We start from the raw sequence: 17910 nt of genomic DNA on the forward strand, positions 1-17910 counted from the left end.
TTTGGGAATAACACACACCAAGTCATTTACCAGCCTCCCAGAGACACCCCACCACATTCAACTGGAGGGATAAAGAAGACTGAGAAGTTGGGACAAACCCACTCAACTCTGAGAAGCCAAACCTGGGCATCACAACAAATATATAGGTGCAGGTTTGCCACAAAAATCACCGTATTAGGGTTCATTTTACTGAGTCACCATCCAGGCTGATCCCCACGAGAAGCAGAAAACAGCTTTGTCTGCCAGCAGCAAAAAAACCCAGCAAGGTTGAGGTAGGAACTGCACAATCAGCTTTGTGTGATACGATCACAGCTGTGCCCCAGATCCAGCCTTCTCCTTAAAAATAATAATAATCTATACACGAAAGGAACAGAAACATTATGCTTTGCCTATGAATAATGACCCAGGACACCGGGAAGAGAGACACCCACGCATGTTAAACGACATGGTTGTGAGACCATCTCGCATCTGTTATCTGTCTTCGTCGCTTCTCATTTCTCCAGCTTTCCTGAGAAGTTCATACATATTTAAAAAGGCCAATAGCTCCATTACTCCTCACTTCTTATAATATTGGAAGATTAGAGTCCATAAGGGAGAGGAAAGAAAAGAAAGTATCACGGGGAAAATGTCATCATAGCACTGCTACATGATTTACCCCTAATCCTGTCTCTAACTTAATTGTTATTCCAAGGGGGGCTGTCAGGTGGAATGGGATGCCTGGCTCCAGGAATGTAAGGAAAGGGGATTTGGAGCAGGCACAAGGCTCAGGCTCTCCATGTGGCCAGCACAGATCTGCTCTCAATGCCCTCATTGTTCTCCCAGCAGAATTAGGCTGGAAAACTATTAATTATGAACCAGAGCTGGCACACTCCCTTTCACAGCGAGGAAGAGCCATCCCAGCCCTCTCTGTCGGTTTGAGATGCAACCAAAGTGGTGAGTGGCACCAGTGACTTTGAGGGTTTGGGGTGGTTTTTCCTTTTTTCTTTTTGCTGACAACCAAATTATTTGAGCAGGATTTTTTTTTTTTTCCCTTAAGAGCAAGAGGGGGAAAAAAAAAATAAAATTGAATTTTCAGTTAGTTTGTGACTCAGAAGAGCAGGCACTGAGTTTCGGTAAGTTCCCCTGTGAAGTCAGAGCCGTAACAGCTTCGTGCTCATACTTACCCTACAGGAGGGCTTGACTTCACTCTCTAATCCTGAACCCAGTGTAAAGACAGCCAAGGCCAGCAGAAATCTCATGCTCAGGCTTTGATCTGACCATAAACATTTTATCACCATTTCAAAGCCCGCTCAGGCACCTAAATCCAGCTCCCAGGGGATGGAACAGCCCAGGCACCACTTTGCCTTTTAGCCACTGCTCCTGCTGCTGTCACCAAGTAGGATGAGCCTCAAGGATACCTCTGGAAAGGAGTCAAGGCAATGGCACTCCTTGGAAGTGGAGTGGCTGTGGGGCTGGAGGGACCCTCTGGGCACAGGGAGGGCCAAGAACAGCAGTGCCAAAAATCCTTCCCAAGCAGCAGCAGCACCACTGACACCTTGCCCCCATCAGCCCATTGCTTCTGACACTATTTTATACATAGTTCAATATATAATTTACTTCCTGCCCACACTGTGACAATCCAGTTCTGTGAAAAAGCTGGTGTTTATTTCTGTTTTCACCATTAAAAATACGGCAGGGAAAAATGAAATTACTGAAATGCCCCACAGGTTACCAACCCAGCAATGACTCCAGCCCAGGTGAGCATCACTTTTATGGTGCACAAAAGCCCAAAACCTGAAGTTTGTAAGGGAAAATCTCTAATCCTGCAACCCCCACAGTCCCAGTACTGCCCTAGCTCCATCCTCCCCACTGCAAACACCCAACTCTTTCCCAAGCTTTCAGTCCCTCATCCTTCCCCAGCCATCAGCCCAGAAGTCCATATCCTTGATTACCAACCCTTTTTGCCTCATATTTATTCAGGAACCACAAAACTTCACAGCACAGCGACTAAAATATTAAAGCAATAAGTATCTGGATGTTTATATAAGTCTTCACATAAATATTTTGGTCACAAATCGGATTGATTTTTTTTCCCCCCCAGCTTCTTGTCTCACTTAGACAATATTGATGTGGTGATATTTTCATGCTTTACAGGAACATTTTTTCCTCTCAGAAGGAAATGGATGAAGAAAGTCAGCCCCAGCCACAAGCCACACCACGAGTACATACCTTTCCCAAAGGCTGAAGAAGGGCAATTTGATCATAGAATCATGGAATGGTTTGGGTTTGAAGGGAACTTCAAGCTTCATCTCATTCCAAGCCCTCTGCTATGGACAGAGACTTCCACTAGACCAGGTTGCTCCAAGCCCACTTGTCAGTGCTCAGGTGTTGCAAAGGACTCAAAATGACCAGTATTGAAGTCATCAACCTCAGTTTGTTGAAACTGAGGAAATTGGAAATATCGTGTATAAACCTTGCTTTTGGGGTTTCTGCTAGATGGGTGCTGGTTGTACAAAAGGAAGAGAGGCTTGAGGACACCCACAAGGCTCATGATGATGAAAATCAGGAAAGTTAATGGCACTACCAATGTCCTGCAGGACAGAGGGAGCTCCTCCACGGAGCTGCATCCTAACAAGTGGACACAAGATGACAACGGCAACACTGCCAAGGAGCTCCTCAAATCAATCTTCAGACCAAAAAAGCAGGAATTAAGGCAAAGCACGACCACTGCTACAGCACTCCTACCACTCGAGGAGGCCCCAGCATTGAATTCAGCAGGGTCAGCTCTTTTTTGACCGGGGAACAGCCAGCTGGAGCAGGGGGGGACAAAATCACTGATTGTCCATTAATTTTAAAGCTGTTCAAAAACTTATTGCTCCACCACTTGCTCATCCACACACAGCATGTGCAGCTCTTTTCTCTCTGCCACGCTCCAGCAGCTCTTGTGTCTTTAGCGGCCGGGGTCCTAACACTGCTAACAGGGATTTAATTCGCTCTTGCTAATATTTTATCCGTGGTATTAGGTCATGTTTCCCTTTCCACTTGAAAGGCATCTTCAGCTTATTGGCAGCGGTGAAATTAATAGAGAAATCATTAGAAAGCATAAGGCTGGGGCCGTGCAAATCACACACCACAGAAGATTATTTCCAAACAATAAAATTAATTGGTGTCATCAGCCGCAGCAGAAACGCACAGAGAGCGCTCGCATTAAAAAACATGGAAGATTATTGACAGCCCGTGCCTCCTCATACATAAAACATTTGATGGCATAATTTTATTTTATTATTTTCTATGCATGAAGGCTTCCCCCTGCGCGGAGCTGCGCGGGAGAACTGAAGCAGACAGAGAGACGCATCTGGGACAGCGACACCGCAGCGATACCCCGGCTGCTCCAGACTCAGAAATCAGCTGAAACCTGGTGGATTTGGTTGCATGGCTTGAGGCACAATTAACCACGCTGATTTTTCAGCCCAGACCTAAATATACTGGTTTCTTTTGGACACCTGGGACACACAAACTTGTTGCTTCCACGGAGCAAATCCCGCAGCAAACTACACAGCCCTGGCACAGCCCACGCTCAGCTCCCAAACCCTGAAGCAAACACCCTCCTGATACTCCAAAGTACAGGTTTGTGTTCACATCATCTTCCTGGACATTCCCATCACTTTGGGGTCTGGCCCCTTGGTGACCTATGGAAACCACACAAGCAAGAATAGAGGATTTTGGCCCTGGGTATGCTGTTTTCCCCCCAGTACTCAAAAATGGCTGAAAACCAGTAAACCTGAGAGAGGCAGATGCGAGGTGATCATCTGAGAAAAGCAGAGTAAATACTACAGTGCTGCCATCACCATGATGGTAAAAAAAATAAAAAGATAACTATTAATTCCAAGTCTCCAGAAGGAGTGTGTGAACGTGTTTTGTTTTGGAAGAAAAAGAATAAATAGTAGCCTCAAGTTAGGATAATATTTATTCACATGCTTCACTTTGAAGTTGAGCCCTTGTTGACTTCACGTGGTGTGTGCACACACTAAGTCTCCTCGAGAAGAAGCTTTTCTGAAAACACAGCCCTGAGCAACAAGAGGAAGAAAAGAAACTGTTCAAAACCAGGTATTAATGGAGGAAAATAAATCTCATCACCAGGGGAATTACCACAGTCCCTCCAAAATACAAAAGGGGATTTAAATGGTTTTATTATTGCACCTTCTGCAGATGGTGCAGACCTGAAGAGCAACCTCTGAGTTCAGAGAACTGAATCTCATGGCAGGAAAAGCAAAGTGACAAACTTTAGCCCAGCTAATCTCCAAGATAAATCCCCTTTCACTTCATTGCTGCCACAAAGAGGAATTTCTCTGTGCTGCCATTTCTTCCTGACATCACTTGGATGCATTACCACACTTGGCATGAATACCTGGAGAGCTTCAGGCAGGGAAACGGGCAGGAGCAGAGACACATCAACAGGCAGAAACACGCTGGGGTTGGTGGCAGCAAAGCTCTGAGAGACACCACTACATCCAACACCCCCACGGGAAACTCCTTCCCAGCCCCACGGAGCAGGAGCTGCCTTACTGAGACAGGAGCTTGTCTCCAAGACATTTCTGCTTTCTGAAGTAACTCTGGGTATTTTCCTTCCTGCCAGTGATGGGGTGCCAGTTTCTGCCCCCAGCCTCGGCCCCCCCAGCTCCAGATTTCAGGATCCAAACTTGAAAAAAAATCCTTGAGCACTGTGCTAACGTTTCAGCACAGGTTTGCTCAGCACATACCAAGGAGCAGGAGAGCAAACAGCCCTGCCTTCCCCAAACAGAAGCACTATAAGGGGCATGCTGCAAAGAGCCATCATTCAGCTCCTTCCTTTCCCCATCGAAACAGGGAACATTTTTTTCCAAAAAAAAAATTCCAAGCACGCCACAGATAATCATCAGCACCAAAGTCCCTCTTTGACTTCACCCACTGCATTGCCCAGAACAAAAACACAAGGGGAGGAAAGCCTCCCTCTACACATCTTGCATCTCTTATCTCCCTCTCCCTGGGTCCTCTAACTGGTTTCCTAAACACGTGGGTAATGCAGGATGCTAAATTACCCCAATACCCTTAATGAACACGACGGGGTAATGTCTCTTATCTGACCTTTCTTTTAGTTGGGTCACTCATATTTATAGTCATGCTTCATTTTCCCTTAAGTGTGCCCTGGTTACAGCATTTACTCATTTATGTTTCAGAGGAGAATAGGGATTTAATGGACCTAGAAATAGAATGGAGGAAAACCACAAAAAATCTAAAGATCTGCTTGTTCTCCAGACAGCTTACACCAACAGGAACTTGCTGTGATTAATTTTAATCGATTCTTACCTCTTTACAAGCCTTTCTGTGGCAAGACAGAGCTGGGAAGAGTAGAGTGCCTGAAGTGAAATGTTTTTGGGGTGTTTTACACTCTTGTAACCCAGGGTGCAAACAGCAGTGCCTGCTGCAGCTCATGGTGTGACTTCACAGAAGCCAACAGCTCCTGGCACAGCTTTTTGAAAGCCAAGTTTTGCTCTCTCCAGCAACATCACCTGCCACCCCAAGTGGCAGCATCCTGTCTTAGTTGCTCCCAAAGCTTTCAGCACTGCCCTTTCCCTGCTTTTTGAAGGTCCCTCTCACTGTGTAAACACAAAGCCCAAAGCTGAGCATTCCTGACCACTGACCATCATCCCTCCCTGCTGTGTGCCCAGTCTCTCCTTCACCTAATCCAGGGCATGTGCTCTTAACATTTCTCTGCTTTTCAAATTCTTCCCCTCTCAAGGTTAAAACTGATGAGGTGCCAAAGCAGTGCAAGAAGGTGGTGAAGGTTCAGGCTCTATTGCTCCTCTGAAGGATAACTGCTCTTCTGTGAGCCATTGAGCAAGAAGAGGTACATTAAAATCACAGATCCGTAGAATCATTTAGGTTGGAAAAGACCCCTAAGATCATCAGGACCAACCATTAATCTAACACTGCCAAGCCCACCACTAAAGGAAGAAGGCAGGGGATGTTCAAAGCACTCCTGCAAGGGGCAGTTAAACTTCTTTATGTGTCAAAACCAGCTGTGGAGGTGGGAGAGGTGCCCACAGCCCCAGAGGGCATGGCTGTTATCACACCACGACTGTCTCCTCCCCTGCCCAGCCTGGCCATCAGCCCCTGTCCCAACAGGGGCTGCCAGAAGGGCAGTCATGGGGCTGAATTTTGGTTCCCTATCAGCAGAACTGATCCAGCAAGGCCAGCTGGGATCCAGCCAAATGTCTCTGCAGCCCACAGTCTATCCTGCAGGGAGGATTCCTGGGGGATTTTATCATAAAGGAGGAGACTTCATGGTAGCCAAAACCACCAGTGCCTCAGGCCAGCCTAGTCCCCAGGTCCTTCGCTGCAGAACATCCTATGCACAGTCCCAGGGAAAAACACCTCTCTCCATCCCATCCCTGCTCCCCTCTCCAGCTCCCAGCCTGCAAACAGGGGGGCAAGGGAAACCCAGACAGGAGCAACCTGTAATTTCCCAGCACAAGTCTGCTTAGCAGACCCACCACAAGTGCTTTGGAATCAGGGGATGTTCCAAAACTGCCCAGTCTCCAGCGTTATGAATAAAACCTCCTCTCTGGCATTTTTCTTAAAGCCTCAGTCCTGCAAACCTTGCAATTACTTGCTAACCGAGTTTTCAGCTCTATTTTTCAAGTTTTCAGTCTCTTGCAACTGCAGAAAAAGCCCGAAGCATTACACAAGTGCTCCCTACTCACTTAAAAAAAGGCCTCTAGAAACAACCCTATATAGTGCTGTTTTTAAAACAAATAACTCACTTTGAAAGCACCTAAGCCATACACCCTGAATTCTCTGCAGCCTCAACAGATGACTGCACAGGAGTCTTGCTGCAAGCCCATGCACCCAGCCAGGCAGGAGAACACCCATGCAGAGCCAGGAAGCCCCTTCCTCAAGGGACAGCTCTCGTGAGAAAGCAAAGGATGTGACCACATACAGACAAAGAACCACCACAAACATTCCCGTTCTGTACAGGATTCAGGGTTTGACCTCCCCAGAATCCTCAGCCCCACAATCCTCCTACAAGCCCTTCCCTGAGCTACCAGCTGAGCTGCTCCTCCAAGCCTTGCACCCACGGCCATCCCTGCCTGTCCCAGTTTACCCCCCAAAAATTGCATCTGGCAGCTCATCAGGAAAAACAGAACTGAAAAAAACCAGCAGTGACCCCAGCAAGCGAGAGTTAACCCTTTATCCTCCCTCAAATCCCTCACTGTCTTCCCTTTCCCATCTCCTGTTGGCATTTGGGATCTCCAGCCAATGGAATAACCACCACGTCCCAGTTTGCCCGGGACAGGAGGAGAAGTTGTGATCCGGGGACGGGCTGAGCGTGGCCGGCGCTGACGGCGAGACGGCAGCCAGGGGAAACTTCATCAGTGCACAAATGGAATTCGCCAAGAGGCATTTTAAGAGTCGATTCTTCACACTCCAGTAATTAGAACAATATTATGAAATAAAGAGGGGAGGGGGAGGGCGGGCGGCAGCGCTCACACTGAGACTTGGCTGACGGAGGAAACGGGCTGAGCAAACACCCAGAGGCAAGTGAGGCCCCAAGGCAAGAGTCCTTCACGGGGCTCCCCACAGGCTGGACTTAAACCAAAAGTTTATCTGCTTCCCGACTCCACGTTTTTCTATGCATGCATGTTTTTAAGTAAAATTTAAAATCTAGATCAAATATGGGCTAATGACCCTGACCCAACTGCCTTCTGTACCTCAAACACACCACCAAGTTTTTTTTTTTTTTTTTTTTTTTTCCCTGCCACCAGGTCAATACATTCAATTCAAGGTCCTGCTACAGACTCACCTAGTGAGTAACAAATCTCTGTGCGTGATCTAAGACATCATTAAAGTCTAATCCCCTTGAGCACTCAGTCCCAAAAATTCAGATTCTCACACTGGAGCTGTTACCTAGGACTAAAAAAAAAAAAGTCAAAACACCTCAAATTGTTGCATCAGCTGAAAATGCTTAAAGCCATCTTTTCTAATATAATGGGATGAAGTACCATCTGAAAAAAGAAATAGAACCAAACCTACATGCTGGTGGATCCATCTCTAACAGTCCCCTGGCCACTGGAGCAGCCTCTCCAGGGAACTGGTGGACTGTTTTCTCTCCAGCATCCCACACTGGTGTGCCCAGTGCAGAGCCCTGCACAGCCAGCTTTGCCATGGGATTTCAGATTTCCATGAGCAGAAAATTCATTTTTAAAGAAAATCTAATTTGCTGTGAAAATCTAGCTCCTGCAAAGGCAGCCTGGGAGCAGAACTGATGTGTGGGGTTCAAGACAGACCGACACTGTACAATGGTTACTCAGATCTGCTGAAAGTGGGACTCAGTCAGTTCAACTCACATCTGCAGCGAACTGTGATCTCAGCCCCGCTTCTGGAGCACAGAGGTCCCTTTGATAAATCTCTGTGTACAGGGACTAAAGCACTATTTCCGCATGAAAGAAATATATTCAATTTTTTCAATAATCTTTACAGTCCACTGGCTTGGAAGACCGAGTTCCACTCTCCCATCAGAGAGCTGTTGCACTCCATCAGGCTCAGGTGCTGGGACAGGGAGTGCGATGCTCTGAGCCCACTGTCTCACACCCTGGCTCTCCAAGCACTTATTTAAATCAATCTCCAGTTGTTTTGTCTTTTGTACGTGCCCAGAGAAGATCAGGATGTCACAGGAACACCCTTGAGATCACACATGGAGCTGACGCCCAAAATTCCCCTCAGGACCCCCAGCAAACTGCTGGACCTGATTGATATGTCACTTCCAAGCCATTTGCACTTTGCCCCTTCCCCTGAAGTATTAACCACCTTTCCTGAAACTTCAGTCACAGGCTGTGAAATCCCCACCATCTGTCAGCCAGAGAGACATCACCACCACCACTCCATCAGCCTCTCCCACACAAGCCATGCTCATCACGAGGAACGACTGCAAACATTTGCCAAGTCCACGCCGGCTCAAAAATTCCTAAAATCACAAACAAGAGGCCTGGAATAAGAATCCCTGACAAATGCCGTGTGTCCACATCATTAGCTTTACCCAGGGTGCATTAAGGCTGTTTCCCTGCTACCATGATTATACTTTAATACCTAATTAGTAGGAAGGGAATGATGTCAAAGAGGGGGATGTCTCACTTACACACACACCATTAAGACCGAGGGTGTAAATGAAGTATCTGCAGCAGCACCATCTGAGGCTCATTAACTGGAGCAGCCAAGCACTGAGGGCAAGTGAGGGATATGGAAGAGCCCACCCTGCTCCAGATATGGAATGCTATGCAGCCACCTCACCTCCCCTCCTCTGCCAGGTTCGGAGCCAGGAAAGGAAAAACCTGCCAGAGCTGGAATACACAAAGGCATCAGTACACCCCTTTTTCCAACAGGAAAGTGATACCAGAGATACCCTTGCAGATGGTTTGCAGACACAATGCTCATTCCAGCCTCACCTGGAATGTCTGGAGAGGGGCTTTTCAAAACCTGTTCACAGCAAATTGTTCCTGCCCAGCCCTGTGATCCTGTGTTATCACCTGGCTTCTTGTGTGCTGTGTCCAGCACAGTCCCTTCGCACACACAGACCAACCTAACACCCTGCAGCTCCAGGGGATTTCCTGAATTTTCCATCCTTTCTATCCTCACCAGGTTTTCCACCCTCTCTACCCCTCGTGTGTGCACACCCATTGCCCACACCCATCCTGCAGCGGGCAGGTGGGAAGAATCATGAAGGTTTAGGGATTTTTTTTTAAGAAGTATTTAATTTCTGAAGGAAAAGGAGGAAAGAAAAAAAAAAAAAGCCCTATCTGGAAGCCCTCCAAGAACAAACAAGCAGCCCATTCTGAGAGCCAGTGGAACAAAATAGTCCGAGATGCTTTTTCCTTTCCCCTTTAACTTTCCCCCACAAAGAAGTGTGGGAGGGAGATGAGGAACCTTCCCATCACCCCTAAACAAGGCAGACCTGGTTTCTAAAGCTGTCCCTGCTGTCACAGTCTCAACAACCTGGAGTGTCTCCAGATAAGGGAGACTTGAGTGAGAAATAGGGGTGCAAACAGCAAACCTCACCAAAACCACACTTCACTCTGACACAGAGGTTTCAACACATTTTTGTTTGTGCTGTTTATTTACTGTGAAACATGAACATTTCTCTTCCAATAAGCAACTTTCTAGAAAGTACCTATCTGGAAGGATCAGAGAGGGACCCAGGGCTGGCTGACCACAGTCCATCTACCTCTGAGCACCCCAATCCCAGGGATGGGGCATGGGACACCCAGGCTCCTCCTGGCATTGTGTTGAGGTGTGATATTTCAATGTGACAACTTGTACCAACTCACCTCTACTCCAAGAGAATTCACCATTTCCTACAGAAGCATTTCCCCCCCTCATTGTTCTTTACCCTGTTTCATAGGGAAGATGCTGTGCAGAAGGACTCTGAGCACTGGGGGTTGTGGAGTTCAGCCATCCCAGTACTTTCAGGCTGGATCTCACTTTCTGCCTGTTCTGCTACACCACTGTTAACACCCACGTGTTAATCTGTTTCTAGAAATGTTAATTATTATTTATAACCAAAGCGTTTGGCCTTGGGACAGTCTCACATCAGACGCTGCAGTTCCAGGAGGCTGAGAAATAACTGGAAGATTTTAATGAAGAAATACAAGAGCTCATTATAGAATAAAAAAATTCCTTTTATTCCAAGAGTCCCTTAAGTGATATTAGCTGGGATGTATTTCCTTCCTTTCCCAAAGCACATGATGCTGAACAGTTAAGCTCAAGTGATGAGAGCTGCACTTAGAGCACCAAGACATACAAAGACTGACTTTGCCTGCTGACATCTTGCACTCACAATAGTGCTCACTGTATCATTAAGTCTCAAATGCCCAATGACATAATAAAGGAAAAACATCTCAAGGGGTTCAAATGAAACCACAGGTTTTTTAAACAATGGCCAAACAATGCTGGATCACCCAAAAAAAAGCCTGGCATCTCCCCTCTCCCCTTTTCGGAGACACGGAGTTGTAGGTGTTTTAACACTCACAGGTTTTTCAAAGTGAAAAAAAGATCCTTCTCTCTCCCTCATCTTGTCTAAAATTACTGCAAGGAGAGCAAGGAGGCAAATCAAGAAGGTACAAGAAAATCAATTTCATACACATTAAGGATATGCATTTATCCATGTCCTGATCAATACCTCTGATTCCTTGCATGTTAAAACACTTCCATCACTGCTCAAGGCCCAACAGCAGAATTCTCCCATCCCAACTACAGGAGTTATGAAAGATCCTGCCCATACTTGTTTGATCTGAAACATAATACCCCTTAATGTGACCCCTTGGAAAAATACTGGGGAAAGCAGCCAAGAAGGGAGGGGAAAAAAAAAAAAAAAAAAGGTAAAAAAAGCAAAGCTTCCCAGAATGAACATTTCTGGCTCTTTCAGTTCCACTGAGAAGCTGCACATCTATAAACAGTCCGGATTTTTAAGTAGGGGAGAGAGGAAGGGGGAAAGCAGAGAGAACTTGCTACAGCACAACTAAAAGCTGCTCCTGCAGGGAATACCACCAGCACTGGTGTCCAGCTCCTGCTCCAGCCCAGAAGGCAGAGCTGGGATGTGGCACTTCCATCTGCTCCAGCATGCCCATGCCCAGTGGGACAGGAGGTGACAGCAGGGCCAGAGGTGCTCCCAGCTGCCCACCTGGGTAGAGCCTAAAAGTTTCACAGAGGCTCTGCCCTTAGGATGGAGTAAAAGATTAAATGTGTTGCATCAGCAGCTTGTTGCCCATGCCCAATTTAAGGTTGTGTTGCTGTTACTGACCCCCCCCAATCACCACAAAATGGCCCTTTCAACATTAACTGCCACAGGAAACAGGGAAGATTCACAGTCCACCAGATATTCCAGAGCAATACTCAGAGCAGGGAAAAATTTCCAGGATTTGGAGCCTAAAAATGTACATTACAGAGGAGAGGCAGCACCACCACATCCCTCACGGCAAACATCACCCCGGGAATGGTCCTGTGCACGGTGCTACACAGCACAAAGCACTGTCTGGTGCACGCTTGACTGGCCCCAGAGATCTCTAACTCACATGCTTGTGTTTTAGGGAAGTTCAGCATCAGGGTTTCCTGTCCACACTTGCAGTGTTCCAGCTGAAAACAGCTGCTGGACACACTGCAGGTGCCAACACAGCCCTCCACGAGCCACGGCCGATGTGCCGAGGATGGGAGGACCTCCATCCCCAATTCCAAATGACAAGCAGCTCCCAAGCCCAAAGGGACCCTCAAGCTGGCAAAGGGATGGAAGAACAAACCCAGCCCATGCTGCTCCAGCCTGCTTTTGCCATTTGTAGCATTCATCCCAACATCCAGGTCTCCAGTACAATTCCAGCAAGGTCATTTAAAACACAGGCAGCCAAACACCTGCTGACCTCAGAGCACAAAAGGGAGCAAACATCACCCACAGCTCCTGTGAGCAACTGGGGAGTTAATCATCAACTGGCTGCAGTGATGTCCCTGAACAGGCATGCAGGGCTGCCTTCCCCACACTCTCCTACACTTCCTGGAGCTGGGAAGGACTGCAGCACCCAAGGGCTCTGGGAAAAACCCTGTGGGCAGCACTGGGGTACTATGTTGTACGTGAATTTTCAGCCGTGGCAAGGCCAGGGAAGGCAAGGGGTTAAGTGGGTTTCTTCTACACAGTAACACACATAAATCTCTTTGCAGGCCAGTTACTCTACTGCTCCCTCAGGAATTAAAATAAATAAATAAAATACACACACCCTTCTTTTGGAGAATTCCTCTCACTTCCCTCCCCACCCGCCCTGTGCCAGTGATATGGCAATTAGAGCCGTTCTCAGCTGCCATGGGATCCCTCTCAGCACACATCCAGTGCCACAGAGCAGACAGCTGAGGAGCTGGCACAGCGGGCCACAACATGGGCAGCTCTGTCCAGCTGCCTGGGCCTCTGGAGACTGTAAAAAAAGGGATAGTCGCTGGCCACGGCACAGCAGAGCTGGGATGGGACATCAAGCTCAGCTGCCAAGCGCTCCTGTCCTCTCCCAGGCACTGTTGCTTCATGAACTCAGTGGTGGATAAAAAATCCACACTGCTTTTAATATGCCCTTGGCTCCGAGAGGTCAGAAAAACCCCTGAAAAGTCAAAATGGGAGAAGGGAGCTGCTCCCACTGCCAGCAGGTTGGGCTGGCACTGGGCTCGCTGTGTTACACCAGCCATTCACCTGAAAGCTTTGCCATTTTCAACTACCTATATTAATTCATATAAGTCTCCCCCTTTCACTGCTCAAACTGGGTTAAAAAAGCACCCTTAAAAAGACTGCTGCAGGGATAGTGACTTGTACATGACATTAGAGATGATGGAGGGAGGGGAATTCTCAGCAGAGAAACAGAGAGAAACACAAACCACCAACTCTCGGTTATTAATCCCTTAAATAATTCTGACAATGCTCCCCACCCTCCTGTCTGAAACCAAGCAGGAAACAGAGTTTTCTGATGCTCTGGCAAGAGGGTGGGGTGTGGGTGGGTGTGTCAGAGAGGGACAGGAGGATGTAGCAGTGGCTCTACCACTCTGTCCCCATGGCTGGTGACAGGGGACATCTCACTTTGGAGATTCACCAGCCATGGTGCTGGTGACGAATCAGGGGACAAATCTGCAACAGCATCCAGTGAGGACAGCCTGGATCCCCCCAGGGCTTTCCAAGAGTGATCCACACCAGCTCACTGGCAGGAGGAAGGGGACACCTTTACACTAAAAAATACTCTGAATATATGGAGTAATTACTCTGAATTTATCAAGGGCACCATCACTTTAACTCTCATTTAACTCCCACCTACGAGGCAGCTCTTGGCACAGCTGCTGGAGCGTGCCAGGTTCAAGGCCACCCTCCCCACCATCCACATCTCCTCCCAGGCACTTCAGACACACAAGATAAGCCACGAACGAGCCCTGCACCAGCCACCCACGAGTCACACGCCAGCAAACCTCAGAGGGTTCAGCTGAGAGGGAGGATTGATCCAGATGCCCCTCCTGTGCTCTGCTCAAGCTCCGAGGTGGGAGCAGCTCTGCCCAGGCTCTGGACCAGAACCAGAATGGAAAACACTACTTTAACCTCAGCATCTCCTCAATCTTTCAGCTGACCAGTGAGCCACTTCCCTTTTTCATTTTTAGAACAGCAGCACTTCATACTCAGAGTCAGGGGAGGGAAGACCTTTATCTTGCAAAAAAAAAAAAAAAAAAATAAAAAAGGCTTTTTCAAACAGTGCAAGAACTTCAACAGGAATTCAGGACAATTAAATCCACGTCAGGAGAGCAGAGAGGAGCGGGAGGCTAATAAATGACACGCTCCACAGGTTTATGAATATTTGAACTATATTTCTTAAAAAAAAAAAATAGTACATTACTGCAAGTTATTTAAAATGAGTAACTCCCTTTAATGAACCTTGGTATCATCATGCTGACTAATAGAGTAATAAAGAGTTTAATCCATATTTATGTACATTTTATGTCATTACAGTTGGTGCCAATAAATTAGCAAGTCCAATAAGAGTTTGATTTTATACCATCACTGCTATTAAATGTGCAAAAACACACTGTACATGAGCACTAGCTTTTCATTTTATTTCATTTCTTTTTTTCAGGAGACAGGCTGTACTAGCAGAGACTGGGTACAGTAACCCTGCAGGGGATCCCAGTGCTTGTTCCTGCAAGATCAGACCCTATTTAGGGGTGAGGCAATAAAAACAGGGAGTTTATTCCTCAGAGCACTGCACACTGTGCTGCTTCTGCAGCCTGCAGCAGGGACACAGCCGTGGAGAAACACTTCTGCAAGTGCCACTGGTGATTATGGAGAGCTCTGAGCCACTTTAAAGTGATCAAATTAAAAAAAAAAAATAAATTAAGAGTCAACTGGTAGAAAACAATATAACTCTATTCTTTTAAGGTGTCTTAAAGGGGCACAGATAGAAACACAAGCATCAGCACCTCAGGTCGCTTTCGGAAACCTCTGTCATGAAGCACAGCATGGCCCTTGTCACACCAGGATTGCTTAATTAACTGGACACTGGGAAAAAAAGGGCTGTGAGCAATTTAAACTGGCCTTTTGACCCCCCTGGGTAACTGGGAAACACTGCAGATGAGATTACATGGAACATGACGTGTGTTTTTGGAAAAAGCCTGCGCGCTCCAGTTACCCAACGTCCCACCAAGGCAGAGATGGAGCTCTTCAGCTCCACGGGGATTTTGGCTGGACAAGCCCACATGGTTCACCATCCCATTTCACCAGCTGTTATCCTGGTGACAGTTAAGGAATAACTTCCCAGGCTTAAAACTCCAGGAAGTAGCAAAACCAGAGATAAAACCTCACGCTCCTGGACTCGAGCAGCCCCAAAACACACTTGCTCTCCCCATCAAACCTACGGCAGCTCCTCCTTGCTGAAGCCCCACCTCAGAAGCCAAATGGAATGGTGGCTTACTCAGAATACTCAGATCACTCAGCTGGTCAAGGCAAGACTGAGGGATCTGATTTTTCTTTCTCTTCTAAAGCACCAGTGGTTTTCTTACACCAAGAAACCCCGAAGATTCCAAAGGACAAGCCCTTGATGTAAGAGGTTGGCACCACAGAAACGCAAGTCCCCGCCCTCCTACTCAGTAATTACACTGCACCAAACCCAAAAACTGCTAGTAATTGCTGTCCCACTGCCCCTTGGGTTTGGAGGAGGGAAAATAACTATTTCAGTGGCATCCAGAAAGGAAACACCCAACACCACTCCAACCAAGGCTTCTCTGCAATTAAACGCTCGACTGTTACTGGGCGCTGCTCAGAAACGTCTCCTACACGGTGTAAGTGTCTTGTAACCCAAAAACACTGTTGGTCTAAGGAATTCATAGCTCCAGGAAGAATTTTTTGTGTGTGAAGTCTGTGTTTGGCCAGTGGGAACGTGGATTAGAGACTCCCTCTGCTCTCGCTGTGACTCAAAATTGAAAGGAGCTTGGGTCAACAGCAGATTTTTCCCTGTTTATTTGCTTTGCCACTGTTGAACGCAGATCTGAGGATAATGTGGGAATGAAAGGTGGCAAAGACAATGGGAATGTTTTGACAGGCTTCCAGAGGGATTTAGGGTGGTGCAGACCCGAACAGCTGATACCTCCACCAAACTGATTAAAAAAAAAGAGTTTTTTTATACAAAGTCTGTGCTTCCCACATTTTATACAGTTGACTAAGGATGATGCACATGAAAATAAGCAAGATCCAGGCAATAAAGTACATTTGGATTTCTCAGAAGTTTATGACACGTTTCTTTCCTAAGTCTCATAAAAAAACCTAAATTGTCATGAGGTGAGAGGGAATGGCAAATCACCTCCCTTTCCCAAGTAACAAACCTGAACCTTCCCCACAAAAAAGCGAACAGGAGGAGGGAATAGCTGTTCCCTAACCACAGCAGAAAGGAAACCAAACTGTGCTCATCAGCTGACATGTTCCAGCAGTGTTTAACACCAGGCTCTATTAACAGGCATCACAGGCAATTTGAAACAGCACAAAGCAAGAGACAATGTGACAATAAAGCAGCATTTTAATTAGCAGCAGTCCTTTCCCTGGCCCAAAAGGTTCCTTCTGTGCATTCATATTCCCAGAACAACAAAAGCCTTCTTGTATTTCATAAATCAAAAAAACTCATAAAACAAGGCCCTGCAATTGCACATTCCAGATAATGGTCCAGAAATAAATTAGGCAATAAATATCAAATAATATATCCCCATCAGCAGTGAAAATCTGCTCTTTGGATAATCAGAAGGGAAGATGCCTTCCAGCAGCTTATGCCTGGTAACTCGAAACAGGTAAAACAATAGAGAGCTTTAATAAATCTTTTAACACCTTTTCTGCTGAAGAATATAGCAATTGTCCTGTGTAATAGCTTCCCTGAGCCCAGTATCCATCAGCCCTGATGCAGTTGGTGTCAAAACCAGGGAATCAGAACAAGAGCCACTTGTCAAAAATCAGGCAGAGCTTTCCTCCCTTGCAGCTGGGTCTTGTTCAGAATTTGGTGCCAGCCATCACTTACAGCAAAACACATTTTTGAGAAACTCAGGGCACTCATTTCACCCCGGCATCAAACTCCCTGACCCCCACAGACACTCACTGGCCACATGACAAAACTGATGGTGACTTCAGCAAAGCTATTTTGCTTTGCAGAGGTGGCAGCAGCTGGGGAAGGACTGTGAGAGGTCTGGACCTTGTGAAAGGTCTAATTCCTCCTCCCCAAAAAAAGACATTTTTCATGTACTTCAGAGTCTGATCCCAGAGACATTGTAATCTAAAGCAGAAAGCTTGAAGGCTTGATCTCCCTTCACTGAGGACACAGCACAATCCACCCCTAAATATACCACGAGCAGGGGGAACAGGTGCTCAATCCTTGGGTTAAGGGTGCAGAAGCTTCTCAGAAAACCACAAAACCTTCATATTTTCACCCAAAAGCAGCAGCACAGGCCCAGAGGACCAGCAGTGCCAGAAGCATGACTTCCCAGGAGCTCAGGATTAACTCTTACCTTCCCGAAATCCCGCACATCGAAGAGGTCGAAGGGATCAAACAAATCGCTGTTCCTTAACCCAAATTTGTCGTGACACACCTTCAGGAAGGTTCGGATGTTCTTCAAACAGAGAAACTGGGGAGAACAAAAGAGAAAAGGGGGAGGGAAAACGTGAGCAGGACACAGGCACAAATTGCAACTGAGATTTACTGAGTTAAATTCACGTGCAAGACAAGTTAACAGGGACTTAGAAACTTGCACTGGAAAGCCAGGCACAAGTTTATTTGTTGTTGCTGAAGATGTCAGACTCAGGGTGCCCTGTGAGGGCTCCTGTGTTCTCAGCTGCACAGCAGAAACAAAACACCCTTTTGAAAA

General features: G+C 46.9%; 1 protein-coding gene across 1 annotated transcript in view; it reads right to left on the bottom strand.

The window, feature by feature from the left end:
• Positions 1-17910, bottom strand: part of VAV2 (vav guanine nucleotide exchange factor 2) — a 130598-nt gene that overhangs the window by 82001 nt on the left and 30687 nt on the right. Inside the window, exon 2 of the mRNA XM_017809922.1 lies at positions 17554-17670. Within this exon, the coding sequence (XP_017665411.1) occupies positions 17554-17670 (117 nt within the window). The remainder of the gene's footprint in view (positions 1-17553; positions 17671-17910) is intronic.

Source organism: Lepidothrix coronata, unplaced genomic scaffold (genome assembly GCF_001604755.1).
Source record: "Lepidothrix coronata isolate B3197 unplaced genomic scaffold, Lepidothrix_coronata-1.0 Scaffold28, whole genome shotgun sequence".
Lineage (NCBI taxonomy): Eukaryota > Metazoa > Chordata > Aves > Passeriformes > Pipridae > Lepidothrix > Lepidothrix coronata.